The sequence below is a fragment of the Neovison vison genome, chromosome 4 (assembly GCF_020171115.1).
Source record: "Neovison vison isolate M4711 chromosome 4, ASM_NN_V1, whole genome shotgun sequence".
Lineage (NCBI taxonomy): Eukaryota > Metazoa > Chordata > Mammalia > Carnivora > Mustelidae > Neogale > Neogale vison.
In genome coordinates this window covers 9,668,035-9,684,704 of record NC_058094.1, presented here as the reverse complement: position 1 = coordinate 9,684,704, position 16,670 = coordinate 9,668,035, and the positions used below count along the sequence as shown (strand labels likewise).

General features: G+C 44.8%; 1 protein-coding gene across 1 annotated transcript in view; it reads right to left on the bottom strand.

The window, feature by feature from the left end:
* Positions 1-16,670, bottom strand: part of KCNQ3 (potassium voltage-gated channel subfamily Q member 3) — a 295,199-nt gene that overhangs the window by 18,321 nt on the left and 260,208 nt on the right. Inside the window, exon 10 of the mRNA XM_044244932.1 lies at positions 203-405. Coding sequence (XP_044100867.1) covers positions 203-405 — 203 coding nt within the window. The remainder of the gene's footprint in view (positions 1-202; positions 406-16,670) is intronic.

The following is a 16,670-nucleotide window of genomic DNA, read 5'->3' as shown; positions in this document are numbered from 1 at the left end:
ATACTGGACCAGAGAATAGGTAGCTCGGAGCCCCCCGTCCCCCAAGCTATGGGGGGGGATCACAGGTGCCCCCAGCTCAGCGGGCGTGCATGGGATGAAGCAAGAAATTGCTCTTCTATCGTGGGGGGAGAGGGGGAGAAAGTGAAGGACAAGGCGGAGAAAGAAGTGGAGGGGACAGAGCAAGAAAGGAGAAAGGCCTCACCTTCGGAGCTCTGCCAGAAAGCGTAGGCTTTCATGCGGAAGGCGGTGCGGAAACGTTCTTTATTGTTTAAGCCCACAGGCTTTGGTTCTTTAGAAGGACTTTCTTCTATGGCATCTACATTCAGAGGGGTAAATAGCTTTCCTTTAGTATTGCTACCACGAGGATTAGAAAGGCGAACCCGATCCAAGAGACCCAGCTTTTGGCTACAAAATAAGCAAAAGTGAACAATTTTCCTCCTTGAGTGCAGGCTTTCGTAATTACCCAACCCTCTCCATAAAGACTCACATATTGACCTCTGCGTGTGATAGGGGGAAGCGAGCCCTCGGTGCTAAAGTTGCTTTAGCGGCTTGGACTGGAACAGGGCTTGACACCTTACTAGCTATGACACAATGGGCACATTTCTTAACTTCTCTGCACTTCCTTTTTCTCAAATGCTGACATGGAGCTCAAATGGCAGAGGGGACATCCAATGCCTAGCTTCCAGCGGCAGATGGCTGAGATTCATGCCTTCCCCTGTACCATCACCTCAGTAACTTGCTTTGTACCACTCCATGGTGCCCAGTGGAGTAGCTCTCACAGAAGAAACCTTTCAAATGCTCCTCGAACAGACTTGAGTGACATAACTTACAAAAAGCAGGCATCCAAACTGGATGGATAGAACTTATAGGGGAGGCGGTTCCTGAGCTTGGATGGGAAAAACATTGCATCTTTAATTTACTAACCTCTAAAAGGAATGAGCATATCTTTCAATCGTGAATGTAGGTAACAAACCCTAGTGATACCCTCAATACCCCAGTCTTATGCTGTGTCTTCCACAGCAGAAATCACAGGGCATTTCAGATCCTGTTAGCCCCCGGGGGTTGCTCTGCTCCCAGTTGTTTCCAAATGACGGTAGTATTCTGACCGGCTACAGGTCTTGTCCTTAAATGCATCACAGAGAAGCCCATTTATGACTGCATCTCAAATGTTTTAATATTTTGATAGTTATCAATACAATCAATTTCTTTTGCAACCGTATGCATTTTACATATGAATTCAAGATTATGATCCTGAGAAAAGGTCCCTGGAATTCAACACACCATCAAAAGTGGTCTTGGCACCAAAAAAAAAAAAAAAAAAAAAAAAAAAGTTAATAAGTCCAACATAAAGTAGTTCTGGTACAGAACTTGTGTCCAGTTCCTCCTCTGGCCATGAAGTTGACCTTGGGCAAATCTGCATTTTCTGAGCCTCAGGTACCTCATCTCTAAAAAGGAGTGCCTACTTCACACGGTTGCAAGGAGATGATGTTTGCCAGGGATTTGCCATAGAGCCTGGCATGCAGTAGGTGCTCTATAAATATTATCCCTTCCCTCTCCCAGCTGGGCAGGAGGAGCAAGGCCTTCTTTGCATGATACATACCAGAGAAAAGTCACGCAGTGAGTTTTCCCACATCAAGAGACTCAACTCAGTGGACTCCTCTCCCTACCCCACACAGAGCTTGGCACACAGTAGGTGCACCACGTGCTTGTGTGATAAATGGCTGAGTGGATGTATATGGCCTCTGCACTGGTCAGAGCTGACTTAGTCTTTCTTTCTTTCTTTCTTTCTTTCTTTCTTTCTTTTTTAAGATTTTAATTATTTATTTGACAGACAGAGATCACAAGTAGGCAGAGAGGCAGACAGAGAGAAAGGGAGGAAGCAGGCTCCCTGCTGAGCAGAGAGCCCCATGCGGGGCTTGATCCCAGGACCCTGAGATCATGACCTGAGCCGAAGGCAGAGGCCTTAACCCACTGAGCCACCCAAGCACCCCTGATTTAGTCTTTCTAAGGAGTGTGTCAGGCGATCGCAGCCAAGTGCCTCCTGCCAGAAGCTGCTTGTGTCTCTCTGGAGAGGTGCAGTGGGGAGGTCACAGGTGTTGGAGCCAAGGAGGAGGGTAGAGCACTCTGCTGGCAGAGCAAGTGCCCAACCCCCTCTGAGCACCAGATCCTGAACGGTAAGTGGGCCTAAGAGCACCTGCTGCGTGGAGGTCTGGGGGCATTACACGTAATAACATCTGCAATGTTTCCTGCCTCCGGCCTGGTACAGAAAAAGCACTAGGACATATTTAGGTAATAAATAAATGAAAGAACATATGAATGGAGAGCTCTTACTCCTGGCTTCCTCTGGACTGTGCTCTCTCACCCAGTATCATTATACTAGTAACCTGACCAGAGTACATTCCAGGAAATTCTAGCACTCAGATGGCTCTATCCTCCCTGTGCCAAAGACAAAATTTTCAGAGTGGTTTTCCTGACCAGTTCTAGATGAATGACTGCTGGGACAGAGAAATGTATCAGGGTCCATGGACTAGAAGTCCTGTACGAGGCAAGAAATCAACTGAACAGAAGGAAGGCTTTCCAACCTATGAACTCAGTAAAAGAGGGACTTTAGGGCAGTCCCTCTTCAGGTCTGCTTCTTCTTGGCCCCTGCCTACTCTGTCTAGCTAGATCAGGAATAGAAACTATCCTATCTGCACAGAGCCTCTGCCAGCCCCAAGTCTCTGCCTGCATGCTATGGCACGCCCAGGTCCTCCAGCTGCCATGCAGCCTGCCTTCTCAGCCCACCTCATGTTTATCTACCTTTATTTATTTTTTTTTTTTAAAAAAGATTTTATTCATCCATTTGACAGACAGAGATCACAAGTAGGCAGAGAGGCAGGCAGAGAGAGAGGAGGAAGCAGACTCTCTGCTGAGTGGAGAGCCCGATGTGGGGCTCGATCCCAGCACTCTGGGATCATGACCTAAGCCGAAGGCAGAGGCTCTAACCCACTGAGCCACCCAGGTGCCCCGGCTATCTACCTTTAAATAAAATGTCCTGATTGCCCCACCCTCATCCCTGGAAATCAGGGACTCCCCACATGCTCCAACAACATGTTGCAGTTTTCTCTGTCACACTCATACACCTTGGTGCAGACCGTATTTCCACATCTGCCCCCCACCCCAGTCTCCTCCACACTGGAATGTGCAGTCCGAGCAAAGCAAAGACTCAGCCTAGTTATCTTTGAGCCCATGACCCTCCTCCCTTCCTCAGCACATCCCCAAGTTCAGGGTGGCAATGAAAGTCATGACCTTTGGGGCAATTCCAGCCCTGAGGAGTAAGGTCCTGAGGAACACATGACTCCGACACAGAAGTCACTCTCTCTGGCTCCAGCTCCTCACAAGCACTGTGAGGACAGTCCTCGCTGTGCCTGGCTTTGTAAGGGTTAAATGAGGGAGTCCATGGAAAATGCTTAGCCCACTTCTGGAATGAGGACTGGAGAAGCCTTCAGTAAATGCTGGCTGTCACCATTATCTGGGTAAATAATCCTCTTCCCGCAGAAGCAGGAGAGGGCTAATGACATGCGTATAAAGGATGGATAAAATTTCCTGAGCCACAGAATAAGTGGTGTTTTTGTTGGTGGTGGTGGTGGTGGTTTTTTTTTTTTTTTTTTTTTTTTTAAGGAACAGATAAGTTCCGGGGATTTATGTGTTATTTTACAGTGCTTCCTAATTCCGGTCTCACACACTCACCATCCTCACTGAACTTGACCTCAGCAGGAGATAAGTGTATGCACAGCCTGATTCCAGATAAACTAAGCAAAGCAAAAGTAATGGCAGCTGCTCTGTCCTGACTGGTAATCTCAGCCTAACCGTTGGAAAATCATGAAGTTAATGACAGGGCCCTCTTTGTTCTCTCTGTACTGGGATTTAGGATTTGCAACCTTTAAGAGTCTGAACTGCTTCGGCTATGTTTACACAACAGGCCATGGTCTCAGAGGATGATTTATGAGAAAGATTCTGAAACCCAGAGGCATCAGGCACAAGTCAGAAACCTCAGCTGTGAATTACTCCCAGCAATAACACCTAAGAGGCTTACGGAGTTCTTCCTCTGGCAAACGGGTGATCAGCTTACTTCCTAATTAAGTTGCTTGAAATCCATGAACCCAGAGAATAATCAGATGCCAAACAAAGTTCACCCCGGAAAACTCAAACCCATCTCTGCCCTCCTCTCTATGGATTTCTAGCACATTAATGAGGTTTTGTGCTTGGAGGGTTCTACAGGTCTTGCAAGCAAAGCCTTCTTTGAAGCTGACATCAGATTTTCTTGGATAGCTGGGGCCTCTGATTTATCAAGCGCAGACAAACACTTTACAAGCATGAATTGTAAAACTAGAAATAGACTGGAGACAGAAAAGTAAAATCAAGAAGTAAAATTTTCCCTGGCAAAGACAGCCCTTGTCCTGGGCTCCTGCCTTGGGTCACTTCAGCCATGCTCAACTCTACACAGTTCTCCGGCACTCACACCTCCATGTCATTGTGTATAGCATGACATGTACCCAGGAAAACCTTTATCCCCTTCTTTTATCTAAATGACTCTGACTTTACATCTGAAACATGGTCCAAACCTCAGCCCCAAGGCTCATTTCCCCTTGCAGTCCAACTACCTGTCCTTTAACTGTGCTTTCTGTAGACTTTTCACAACCATGCCACTTAGCCACCATAATGAAATCTTTGACTTACTAGGGACACTCTTGCATCAAAGCAATGGTCGTCAACAAGAAACAATTTTTCCCCCCACCCAACAGTGGACTTCTGACAATGTCTGGAGTCACATTTGACTGACATAACTTGGCAGGTATTCTTGGCCTCTGGTGGGTCAAAGCCAGGGATGCTGCTAGATGTTCTACAAATACATAGGGCAGCCCCTGGCAACAAAGAATGATCCCACCCCGAATGCCCATGTTGTTGAGTCTGAGAAACTAAAAGGTAAGCTACTTGTCCGCAAACCATACTTTGATCAATTATCTAGCATCTAACACAGCTCCTGCCATGTTGTAAGCACTGAAAGCATTATTTGGATGTTGAATGAATGAAGGAATACAATATGTGATCTTCTGTTAATAAAATGCATCCAACCTCAGCTGAGAGAGGGAGTGCTGTGTGGTGCAAAGAGTGAACTTGGAGCAAGAGACCTACGTTCAAACCTCTGCTTTGTAGTTAATATTTCAGCTTAGTTAAGTCATTAGCTCTTTTGGATTTAGTTTTTCCACCTATAAAGTAGAGCTGATGCTATTTATTTATTCAACAAGAATGTGTTCTACACCTTGTAAATGCTAGGCTCTTGGTAATTTGCTGAGGATATAGTGGTAACTGAAACAGATACGGTTTTTGGTCTCCAGTGAGCTTATAGTGAGGTCAGGAAGATATACAAACAGATGCATAGATTGCTGGAAATCTGACCAAGAAACAAAGAAGTGCAGTCATGGAGTATAACAGGAGGTTGACTTTTGATGGAGTGATAAGGAAAGGTCTCTTGAGTGGATGGGAAGACCAATTAAGTGGCCAGTCTCAGTAGTCTGGGATTAAAATGATGGTGGTCCAGATGGGAAAGCTAAGGCCTGAAGGGTGAAAAGATGCCAGACTACAAAGAAAAGGGGTGAGCACTCCTTGGGCAGAAAAATCATCTGCTGGTGTAAGGGGCATGATCACTGGGCTTGTGTGACAGATGGGGCACATGGCCAGAACATTATGAATGAAGGGTAGAGGGGCACAAGGTGAGGTCAGAGGCCAGATCAGCAGGGATTCTAGAAATAGGATTCAGAATTAAGAAGAGAAAACAGAAATTTCTGTTTGATTTTAAGGGTGCCTGGAGGCCAATAAAAGTCTTAAGAACGGGAGAGTATTCCAACTAGCATTTAAGAAAGAACACCCGTGTTCAAAATAGCGTTATTGACAATGCCAGAAGGTAGAAACAACCCTAAAGTCTGTCAAGGAATGAATGGATAAATAAAATGTGGTACATCCACACTGTGGAATATCATTCAGTCTTAAAAAAGAAGGAAATTCAGGGACGCCTGGGTGGCGCAGTTGGTTAAACGACTGCCTCCGGCTCAGGGCGTGATCCTGGAGTCCCGGGATCGAGTCCCACATCAGGCTCCCAGCTCCATGGGGAGTCTGCTTCTCCCTCTGACCTTCTCCTCGCTCATGCTCTCTCTCACTGTCTCTCTCTCTCAAATAAATAAAATAAAATCTTAAAAAAAAAAAAGAAGGAAATTCAGACCCATGCTGCAATTCATCTTGAGAACATTATGTAAAATGAAATAAGCCAGTAACGAAAAGACAAATAGTATATAATTCTGCTTCTATGAGGTATCTGGGATAGTCAAGTTCATAGAGACAGAAAGAAGAATGGTGCTTGTCAGGGGCTGTAGGGAGCAGAAAACGAGGAGCTGTTTTTCATGGGTAGAGCTTCCGGGCATTTCACAAGACCAAGACATTCTGGAGACTGCTTGCACAACAATGTGAATATATACTTGAACTTGAATATACTCATGAGTATATAGTAACACTAAATACTTGAAAGTGATTAAGCTGATAATTTTTCTGTTATATGTACGTAACCACAATCAAAATTTAAAAAAAAAAATTAAAAAGGACACAGTGGCTGCTTGGTCATGAGTTGGAGGGGAATGAGGACCAAAAAAAGACCAGTGAGAAGTCACTGAAGTTTTCCAGAGAAGACAAGCTGGTGGTATGAACCAGGGTGGTCACAGTGGGAGCAGACTAGAACTTTGACTTGTATTTGGAGTAGAACCACAATAGTCTTTCCTGATGAACTCCATGTGGGTCATGAGGGAAAGAGATGGATAAGGAGACAGTTAGGTTTCTAACTACACAAATGGGTGGATGGTAATGCCATTGTTTCAGTTGAGCAAGATGGGAACCAAAAAAAGTGGGGGGGATTTGGAAAAGAAACCAAAAGCTGAGCTTGGCAGCCCCTTCCCATGACACATACGGAACCACATACATACACACTTCGTACGAGACTGTCATGTGAGGCAGATTTTACTAAATTGTGAGAATTTGCCTTATAGCTCAAATAACTTAAAATTGAATGTTAGATATCGCTTCTAAAATAGAAGTTGATTTTGCTTTGTATTTGCATAAAGAAACTAGAAGGAAAGATTCCCTAGAAATTAAAAAAAAAAAATGATGTGAGCAGGGTGAGAAGGTGGAAAAGGGTTCATGGGATACAAGCTGGACCACATTTCACTATATGACTCTACATTATTTTGATTTATAAACCATGCAGATGGGTTTTTTTTTTCCAGGAAATTAAAATTAAAAGATGAAATTAAATTAAAAAGTGATTTAGCCACTCTCCACCAGGAATTGCTCAGTTGTTCAGCCATCCTGCTGGATTCTGATGCCCCTATACACTCCCAAGGTTCCTTCTAAAACACTCCCTCTAGGTTGAGTCCTACCTTGCTCCAGTGTAAGTTTTTCTCACTCCCAACTCAATTAAACTTTTTTGTCCCTAATTTCAAATTCAGCTCTACCCTCATTTTTCCCACATTAAAAACTCATAAAAGCATTCATTAAGGCATAAAGAGAGACCTAGGAGTGGAACTTTTAAAAGCAATTCCTGCCCCACCCTTCCATCCCAGATATGGAATAAGATGGTGGTAGTGGGGAGTGGTTCTCAACAAGGCTGGGAAACCATGGAGAAGTTGGAAGGGAGAAAACCCAGCAGGTGAGTGAAAGAATGTCAAAGGCAAACTGTTCTTAGTGAACAACTTCCCCTGGGACCAACTTGACTATATTCCCTACCCTCCTCATGCCACCTTTGTTGGGCATGTGTGTCCAGGAAAACGTAATAAAACTTAAATTAAAAAACAAACAGAAAAACAAAAGTTCAGCTTGGAGTGTGTTAGGAGGGAAGATTGAGAGGTGTCCCATCAAGTAAACATTTGTGGATTTTGTCTTTCTTATCTGTAGTTATAATCCCTACAGTGGTTTCTGGGATACAGGAAGGTCTTCACAAATAATCACTGAACAAGAGGATATATGGATGGTTGGATGGATGGATGGATGGATGGATGGGTGAGAGATGGATGGATGGATGGATGGATGAGGGATGGATGGATGCATGCATGCATGCATGCATGCATGGATGGATTGGTGAGGGATGACGGACACACCAAGAGCACAGTGTCACTGCAGCAAGAGAAGAGTCTTTTGGAGAAGAGGTCAATCTGTCTTGAGTTATTTGTTGTGAGAGCCCCACAGGCACAGACTGAGTGACCAGCACAGAACAGTCAATCCTACCTGTAGGGGTTAAAGCCTTAAGTTTGTCCCTACTCTCCTTCATCCTTTCATCTTTCCAGATGGAAAGGGTGGGGCCTTATACAAGACCTGCAGCCCTCTTTTAGATGCTTCCTTTAGTGCCACAGTCTGCCCCAGAAAAGACTGAGAAGGCAAAGAGATAAAGAAAACAAACAAGAAAAACCCAAAAAACAAAACAACTGTCAACCTGTCACCATCCATGTGCCAAACCTTTGAGGGTTTGGTGTCCTACTTTTTAGTCTCTGAGAAAAGGCTATGAATGCAAATTGCTATCTCAACTCTGTTTCTTTTTAATCAAGTGGGAAATCTTAACTGGGGATTAGATGACAATGAAGATACAGAAGATACAGCAGGTGTCAGGGGCCGGAACTTGAATGGCATCAATGAATGGCATCAATGTTGAGGAAGACAGTGATGATTGGCCCTCAATGAATGGCATCAATGTTGAGGAAGACAGTGATGATTTCTCTAGGCTCTCACATTGTTCACAGTGGGTCTGGCAGAACCAATTAACTCATATCCTTTGTTTCTAGGTACAAAATAAATTTCTCTGTCCAGAAATGAAGACACATTTATTTAGGCATTTTGTGCATTTTCCTTGAACATCTGCATGCTGTTCTTCCTTATTGCACTGGCATTCCTAGTGATTTCTCAGATAAGAAAGATGGCTGGTGGAAAGATCACAGGCCTAGGCACACAGTGTTTGTTCGTTTGAAGGCTGGAAGCATGAAGAAGGAAGGAACAAAATTAGGGTCTTACTCCCTCCCTTAGCCCAGTGAGAAGCTACTCAGTCCTTGGCAGACTAAAGCAAAGTGTCTCTGTAGATCTTTTCCCAATGTCCTGCCAAGAGTTCCCTTCTTTCCTTATTCTCTCTACCCTTGTGCCGGTAATATTCCCATACCAGCACCCTCCACACCTCACTGTTCTTTCATTAACACTTCTGTCTCTTCGCCAGATTATGAGGTCCCGTTTTCTGGGAATCTCCAGGGTGTGACACAAAGCAGGGCTTTTAAAGAAAGGAAGGAAGGAAAGAAGGCAGGAGGGTGAGAGGGAGGAGAAAAGTATTGCAAAGCTAGAATTCAGAGCTATGGTGATGTGACTCCTAAGCCATGTAGAAAAGACTGGGGACTAGGCTTTTGTCGAAAAGCCTAGAAATGTGGATGCCAATCAGGATAATAATAGTGATCATGACAAAGGCAAACCCTATGTAGTACTTGTCTTGGGTAAGTCTCTATTATAAGCATCTAATTCTTACAACAGCCCCAGGAGATAGGTACTCTCACCATAACTGCTATATTTATGGGGAAACTGAGGCACAGAGGTTTGGCAATGTGTCCAAGAGCATGTAGTCAAAATTCTTAAAAGTGACCCATAACTCTTAGTGCCTAATGCAGCAATGTAACATGGGTCCAGTTCTGCTGTTGTGGCCACAAACTCATAGCACAGAGGTCCTGAAGTGGCTTAGCCCTTCCCTAGTCTGACCTCTGCCTTCTAGCAATGAGGCAGCCTATCCCAGGGAAGTGGTGGTTTTGAAGGGACTGTCTGGGTTGAGGAAAGATGGGGTCAGATATACAAGGCATGAGGAAGCAGGACTGTGACTGGGTAGGATTGGCTCCTGGGCTACAGAAACAGCTTCATGGCCTAGAAATAACCCTGATATGTTAATCTGGTTCTCTTTCCTCTGGACAGGTTTGCAAAGTTAGCTGAGCCAATAGCCTACTTGAAATTCCTCTGAGCCACTGAACCTGGGAATCTCTGAGCATGATTCTGGGACATTTGCAGCCGGTGCTCAGAGGACATGCAGACTCACACACTAATGTGAACAAGGAGTAATACACTTTTCTCTGTTGCTTTCCTAGAAGAATTATTTTCTCTATGTATCCAAATTTCATGTATGAAGAACATACCAATTGACCAGCACTAATCCCTAGTGAGAATTTACTATGTACCGGGCCACAGGTATCATTCCAACCAGCCTAGAGGGTTGTTCCTATTGTTATCCCCACTTCACAGATGACGACATGAGGACAGGAAAGGCTGCTTGAATTGCCCAAGAACACTCAGCTAGTAAGTAGGGCAGCCATGCATTGAGGTCTAATGGTCTGTTTCTGGAGTTTGTTCTGAGCTCCTGTTGCTATGACTACCTCCTAATTCCACCATCTGGTTATTTTTAGTCCCTGGTTAAAGAGGAGACAGAATCAGAGTTCTGGAGGGTGCCAGGTAGACCTAGGAGCCAATCCTATTTGAGTGATTTGGGCTGAGTTCTTTCACCTTGCTGAGACCCTGGGTCTTCATCTGTGTAGGACACACTGAAACGGAACTCTCACAAATGTCCCTCTCAAAATCATGTATCCTGGATGTGTTCAGTGTCCCTATATGCAAACCAATCATGCTTGCCTTTGGCAGATGTGGAAGGCTGAAATGTTTCCCAAAAGATATGCTCAAGGCCTGACCTGATAAGGGTAAATGCGAACTTACTTGGAAACAGAACCTTTGTGGATGTAATCAAGTTGAGACCTGCTCATACTGGAGTAGGGTGAGCTCTTAATCCAATCACTGCTGTCCTTATAAGAGAAAGGAGAGGGAAGCTTGGGTACAGAGACACAGAAGCACAAAGAGGGAAGAAGACCATGTAAAAATGGAGGGAGATAACAGAGAGATGGGTCCACAGGGCCAAGGAATGCCAAGGATTACCAGCAACCACCAGAAGCCAGGAGGAGGCAAGGAAGGGTTCTTCCCTATAGCCATTAGAGGGATATGGCTCTGATAACAGCTTGGTTTCAGACATCCAGCCTCCAGAACAGTGAGAAAATAAACTTCTGTTGATTTGCACCACCCAGTTGGTGGTAATTTGTTATGGCATCCCTGAGGAAACTAAGGCAGCACACAATGAGGGCATAGTGGGTACAGGATGGAACCACACTAGAGAGCTGCGACACGGTTTTGTGTGCTAAGGAATGTTGTGTCATGAGTCGACGGGAGACTATATGAATGGTAAGGAGGACCATCTTTCTTTATATTTTTGCAAAGTCATGAAAATGGAATTTCCATACTCTTAGAAGAATTAAGAAGAAACCTCCAGCCCTCTACTGGCTTCTCCCCATGGGAGGAGGTGGATTATCTTGACCCATCTTCTTGATTGAGTAAGCTTCCATATCAAAGGTCAGTTCTGTCTTCAAGGACATGCATGGACTCTCTCTGGCTCTCAGTGCCCATGGGGTCAGACAATCCCTGGCGCCAGGTATCTGGCTGGGAGTGCCCGTTCTGTGTGCTGGTCTTAAGGCTAAAGTTAGTAGCAAGTGTTAGAATACTCGCTGTTCCTCCCAGAGCTAGTCTTGCCCCACGCAGCAAATGTGGCCTATATGTTTATGTTTTTGACTCCAGTTTCTCAGTTAACTCATAATTCAGAGGGAAAGGGGTGCTATAAATAGGCACTCCCCACATTCCAAAAGGAAAAGTGAGACTGAGCCCTCAGGACACATTGAGGATCAATCACCCTGAAGTTAAACAAAATTGGTCCAAATCTTACCCCTACATCCCAGCTACTCTGCAGGCTGGACCTGTGTTGCAGGGTCTGCTTGGCAAGGCAGAACATTAATAGCTATGGAATTGTGTCCAAGACTCTTATTTTGCTCTGGGCAACAATTTTCTCATCAGTAAAATTGGGGGATTGGATTAGCCTCTAAATTCCTGCGCACCTTTAACAGACATTGATTCCAAGGTACAGAAGAAGATTTACTGCCAACATCATCCGTCACCCTGTGAGATCAATTTCAGGTGGCCAGTGTCACAGGGAGAAGGTAAAGTGTGAATTATAGTGTCTGACCAAATGCTCCTTCACTCCGTAGGAGACCCTGGCTCTGTGCCTTTCTCTGCCTCCACAGCTTCCTCTCATGTTAAGGACTCCAGCTACAGGGAGCCCAGGAGCTGCAGAAGAAAACAAACAAGCAAAAGGGGACACCTGTGGTGACTGACTGCATCCACCTAACTGTCTCTGACAACTATGACGACCACCACGGTGGCAGGACCCACATACCATGGCGCTAACCCAACCAGATCAACTTTCGTTCTTGCCACTGCCTACCTGCAGGATCCTGAAAAATCATTTATCTCTTTGAACGTTAGTTTTTTTGTCTGTAAAACAGGTATTCAAAGTAGTATCTTCCCCATTAGGGTGGCTACGATGGCTAGATGTATACAGAATTATACCTGGCAAACAGGAAACATTCTTTATAGGTTATTGTTATTATACTTAAATTCCTTAAAGAACTACTTTTGACTACTAAAGGGGAGAGCTCTGTGAATGGGAGGACATAACAAGGAGACAGGAGATAAAGAGGCCTGGGATGAATATCTTCCCTCTCCAAAGATATATACAGAGCAGAAGCGTCCTGAATGCCGTTGCGGAGATGGAATTGTTTGAAAATACAAAGTAAACAATATGGCTCAAGCAAGCCGTTATTGTCAACGCAGTTACCTGTTTTGAAAATGCACAAAACACTATTTTCTTCCAAACAAATGCCTCTCATTATTGGCCTCGTTTCATGTCTACTGAAAAATTGTGAATGAGGTTTAAAATGATGTCCCTACCATAAATCATCGGTCTTTTCTGGTATAATACATGGATTAAATGAGCCTCAGTATGGTTTGTTGTTGATGTTCTTTAATGCAACATTATTTGTAGTTATTTGAAAAATTTTAGGTGCGATTTATGCTGTCATTGGCAGCTATCATTTTTGCCTGCATTATGTTTCTATCCCCTGTTTTCTGGGGTAAAAAAGACCCTATTCAAATGAGGAACTGATTCCTCCAACTTCAACCAAGAGGTTCTAACGGGGGCTGTCCCTCCTGGCATCTGGAACCCACACTGCTCACTCTAACAGGTGGACAGAGGCCCCAGAGTTTGTCTAGTCGTAGCCTCTTACTCTCCGAACCATACACATTGTCCAAGGCATGAATATGTGACCAAAATTAAGCCAATCTAAGTGTTCCCTTGGGGTTTCCCACACAGGCGTTGGGTGAAGGACAGATAGAGAAGGATGAAAAAAGTAGGTGATCACAGAGCCGCTTGTCTCCACACCTTCATCAGCATGCAGAAAGCGAGAAAGTGAAACAAGAAAGGAGACGTGGAAACAAGAGGGGAAAAGAGAAATAACAGAAGAATCCCATTCCTCATTTCCCAGGGATCTCACCCTCTCTGATGGGTGGCTATGTGAGCCATTACATCTGTCTCTTAGTCCAAGGTAGTTTAAGTTGGGTTTATGACACTTGTAGAATAAGACTTTTTCTGTCTGTCCATCCATCCATCTACTCCCATGCCCACCCACTTTGTCGGTAAGTTAATACTACTGAAAGTTAACAAAGTGTTAGGCTGTGTTCCAGGCATTGTTTTAGGTGCTGGAGATCATAACACAGTGATCAAAATAGAGCCCAGCCCCTTGGAGGCATTTTACCTAGTATGGAAGACAGACAAGAAATAAACATACAGTAGATATTCATCAGTGCTAACAATGAAAATAAAGTAGGACCAAGGGCATAGAGACTGATGGGGCACAGGCACAGGGTTAAAGAGGGCCTCTCTTGGGAGGTGACATTGAACAGAGTTCTGAATGAGGTGAAGGAATGAGCTGTATGAAGGCGGGATCTAAGATTTCCTGGCTGAGAGAGCACAAGTGCCAAGTTCCTCGGTCTTTAGACTAACCGAGCTCACTCTCTACCCCTGAGGACAAGCAGGGCATGGTAATCACCCATGCCAGAGTGGGACTCAGCCTGATATGATCCGGTCCAGCCAGACGGACCCGAATTTGAAATCCCCATCTTGGCTACTTCTGTGTTTGGCGAAGGTGTAAGTTAACTAAATACTTGAGCTCAATGTCACGCAAGTAAAATGATGGTAGAGAACCTTCTTCATTAAGTCATTTGTTCATTCAGCAAATACATTTTTGGGGGGAACACCCTATACTTCAGGCACAGTGTTAGCTCATGGTCTAGAGAGGAAGAGAGAATTTAAATTTTGACTGTACACAGAACAAAGGTTTTATTAGGGGAGTGCTGAGTCCTACCTCAGGGTACCACGAGGGGTAAGATGGGATGAAAATGTGTTTATGACAGCTGCCTCGTTTTTATGCAAATTAATTAAGATGACCTAGGAAAGTATTCAGATCCTAGTAAGCACACAACAGAAGCTGGTTCTCTTCCTTCTGACTTGCCCCAGGATCAGAGATCCCAAGAAGCATAAAATGATCAAAGCTGACTTCTCAGCCATTGTTGGATGTCAGCAGGGCTCAAGTTCCCCAAACAGTCAAAGTAGCCCTGATCTTGGGACTAGAGAAGCTCATCTGTCTGTTGACCCTTGGAGGGATGTGGGGCCAAGTAACAGATTTATAAGCAATGACGGGATGGAGCTTTCCAATAAGCTGATGAAATTCCTTTTTCCTACCCCCACAGAAAACTGAGATACATTAAGTTACAGAAAACAGAATACTTTCCTCAGTCCGACATATGAACAGAGGTGTGGACCACCTATGCCTAGAGGGGACAGTGAGATGAACTCCAATCTGATTCTGGCTATTTAGAAAAAATAATAACTAAGACCAAAACACCAGTTACCTGGCAGCCTGTTGAAGAAGTTAATACAAAGGCTGGAAAACATCCATTGGCAAGGATTCACTTAATGCACATGGACACTGCTCATCATTCTCTCGCCTTGCTCTCTTGTCCTCCTGGATAAAGGAACTGATGATGCCTGGGTCGATGGTTCCCCCAGAACATTCAACAGGTCTCACGCCCCATCTCCCAGCTTCGCAGCTTAAATCACACCTGGTATCTCACCTGCCAATCCATCAGCCGACCTCTTTGCCGAACAAACCCAAAATACTACACCAGGGCCTGGAAAGGGAGATCGCATGGATTACGTAACCCACCTTGTTCTTCTTCCTGGTGGTGGGGCAGGGTGGGGAGGGATGAGCCAGCAAATGGCTGGCAACTCTGAGAAATCATGAAATGTGCTTTCCCTCTGCACCCATAGCAGAGCAGAGAGTTCTCGAGAGAAGCAGGAAGAACACGCTGAGATTCCAGACAGCTTCCTTCTGATAACTGGAGAGCATCTCAACAAACCCTCAGAATGCATCTCCCCAGGTTCCAATTAAGCCAGGAGTGCATGATCTGATGCACATGTGGTATTTTGCACATACATTCCAATTTGGTTGAATTTTGTTCGTGTCTCCGTAGAAAAGGCTCTCAGGTCTATGGGGTAATTCACTTATAATGTCAACACCTTTATGATTCAAAACTCTGTTGGTCCTAAGAGAAAGAGAGGACAAAGTACCCCTCTGGGAGTCCTGAGACTGGGAGTCCTGAGACTTAGGCTGTGTAATCCTGGGGCTCACAGGCTCTGGATTTGGGGTGAACGTGCCCTCTTTTACGACAGCATCTCAACTTCAACGGGTCTATCTAGGGATGCTATCTGAGGTATCTTTCTGCTCTGCCTCTGCAAGCTGATTCTCTGATGACAAATGTCCCCTGACATTGTCATTGTCAGTCATTCGGCCCCCCTCTACAATCCCCAAATGCCCCTATAGTCCAAACTAGGTCAGACAAGAAACACTCCATCCATTTGAGGACACACACAAGAGAAGCAGGAAGTCTGAACTGAGCTTCTGTGTACGAGTTAACTGGTGTGTCTGTAAATGTTTCTTCCAAGAGGGATTCCAGATGGAATAGGGCATCATGGACCCCATGCAAGAAGATGTGACCGAGCTTCCCAAAGGCCACTGTCTTTAAGCGGTTCCCTTATAATGTGGCCTAGGGTCCTGCCACCCCCTCCACTCAAATTCTGTCAGCTCTAGAAAGGCAGCAGTTGAGCCTAGTGTCCAGGAGACAGATGACAAGATCTCACAAGTAGTTTCTCAAAGTAAGAGATTAAAGTACATCTACATTTATAGTTATAAATCTATAAATAAACTAATGTGGGTGAGAGATGGCATTTCTTTACAATCTTGAGCAGGGGCCAGAGTGTCCCTGATGTGGTGACATCTTATTGAGAGGGAGAGAGAAGGGAGGGACACAGAAGTACCCAGAATCCAGAAGCCCACCCTGCCCCTACAGCAGCCCGGTCAGCTGGGGTTTCCTGGGGATCATGAATGGTCCTCATGATTCACTTTTTGAGGAGGCATCTGTGAACCCGAGAAGCAAAGGAAGCAATATATAATGGAAACAATGTGGTCTTCATATTCAGACCTGAGTTGGAATATAGGTCTTGTGACTTGGTAGCTGTGTGACACAAGGGGGATAACTCAAGACGCTCTGAGCCTCAGTGTCAATCCAGAAATAAGGGTACTAAGGAT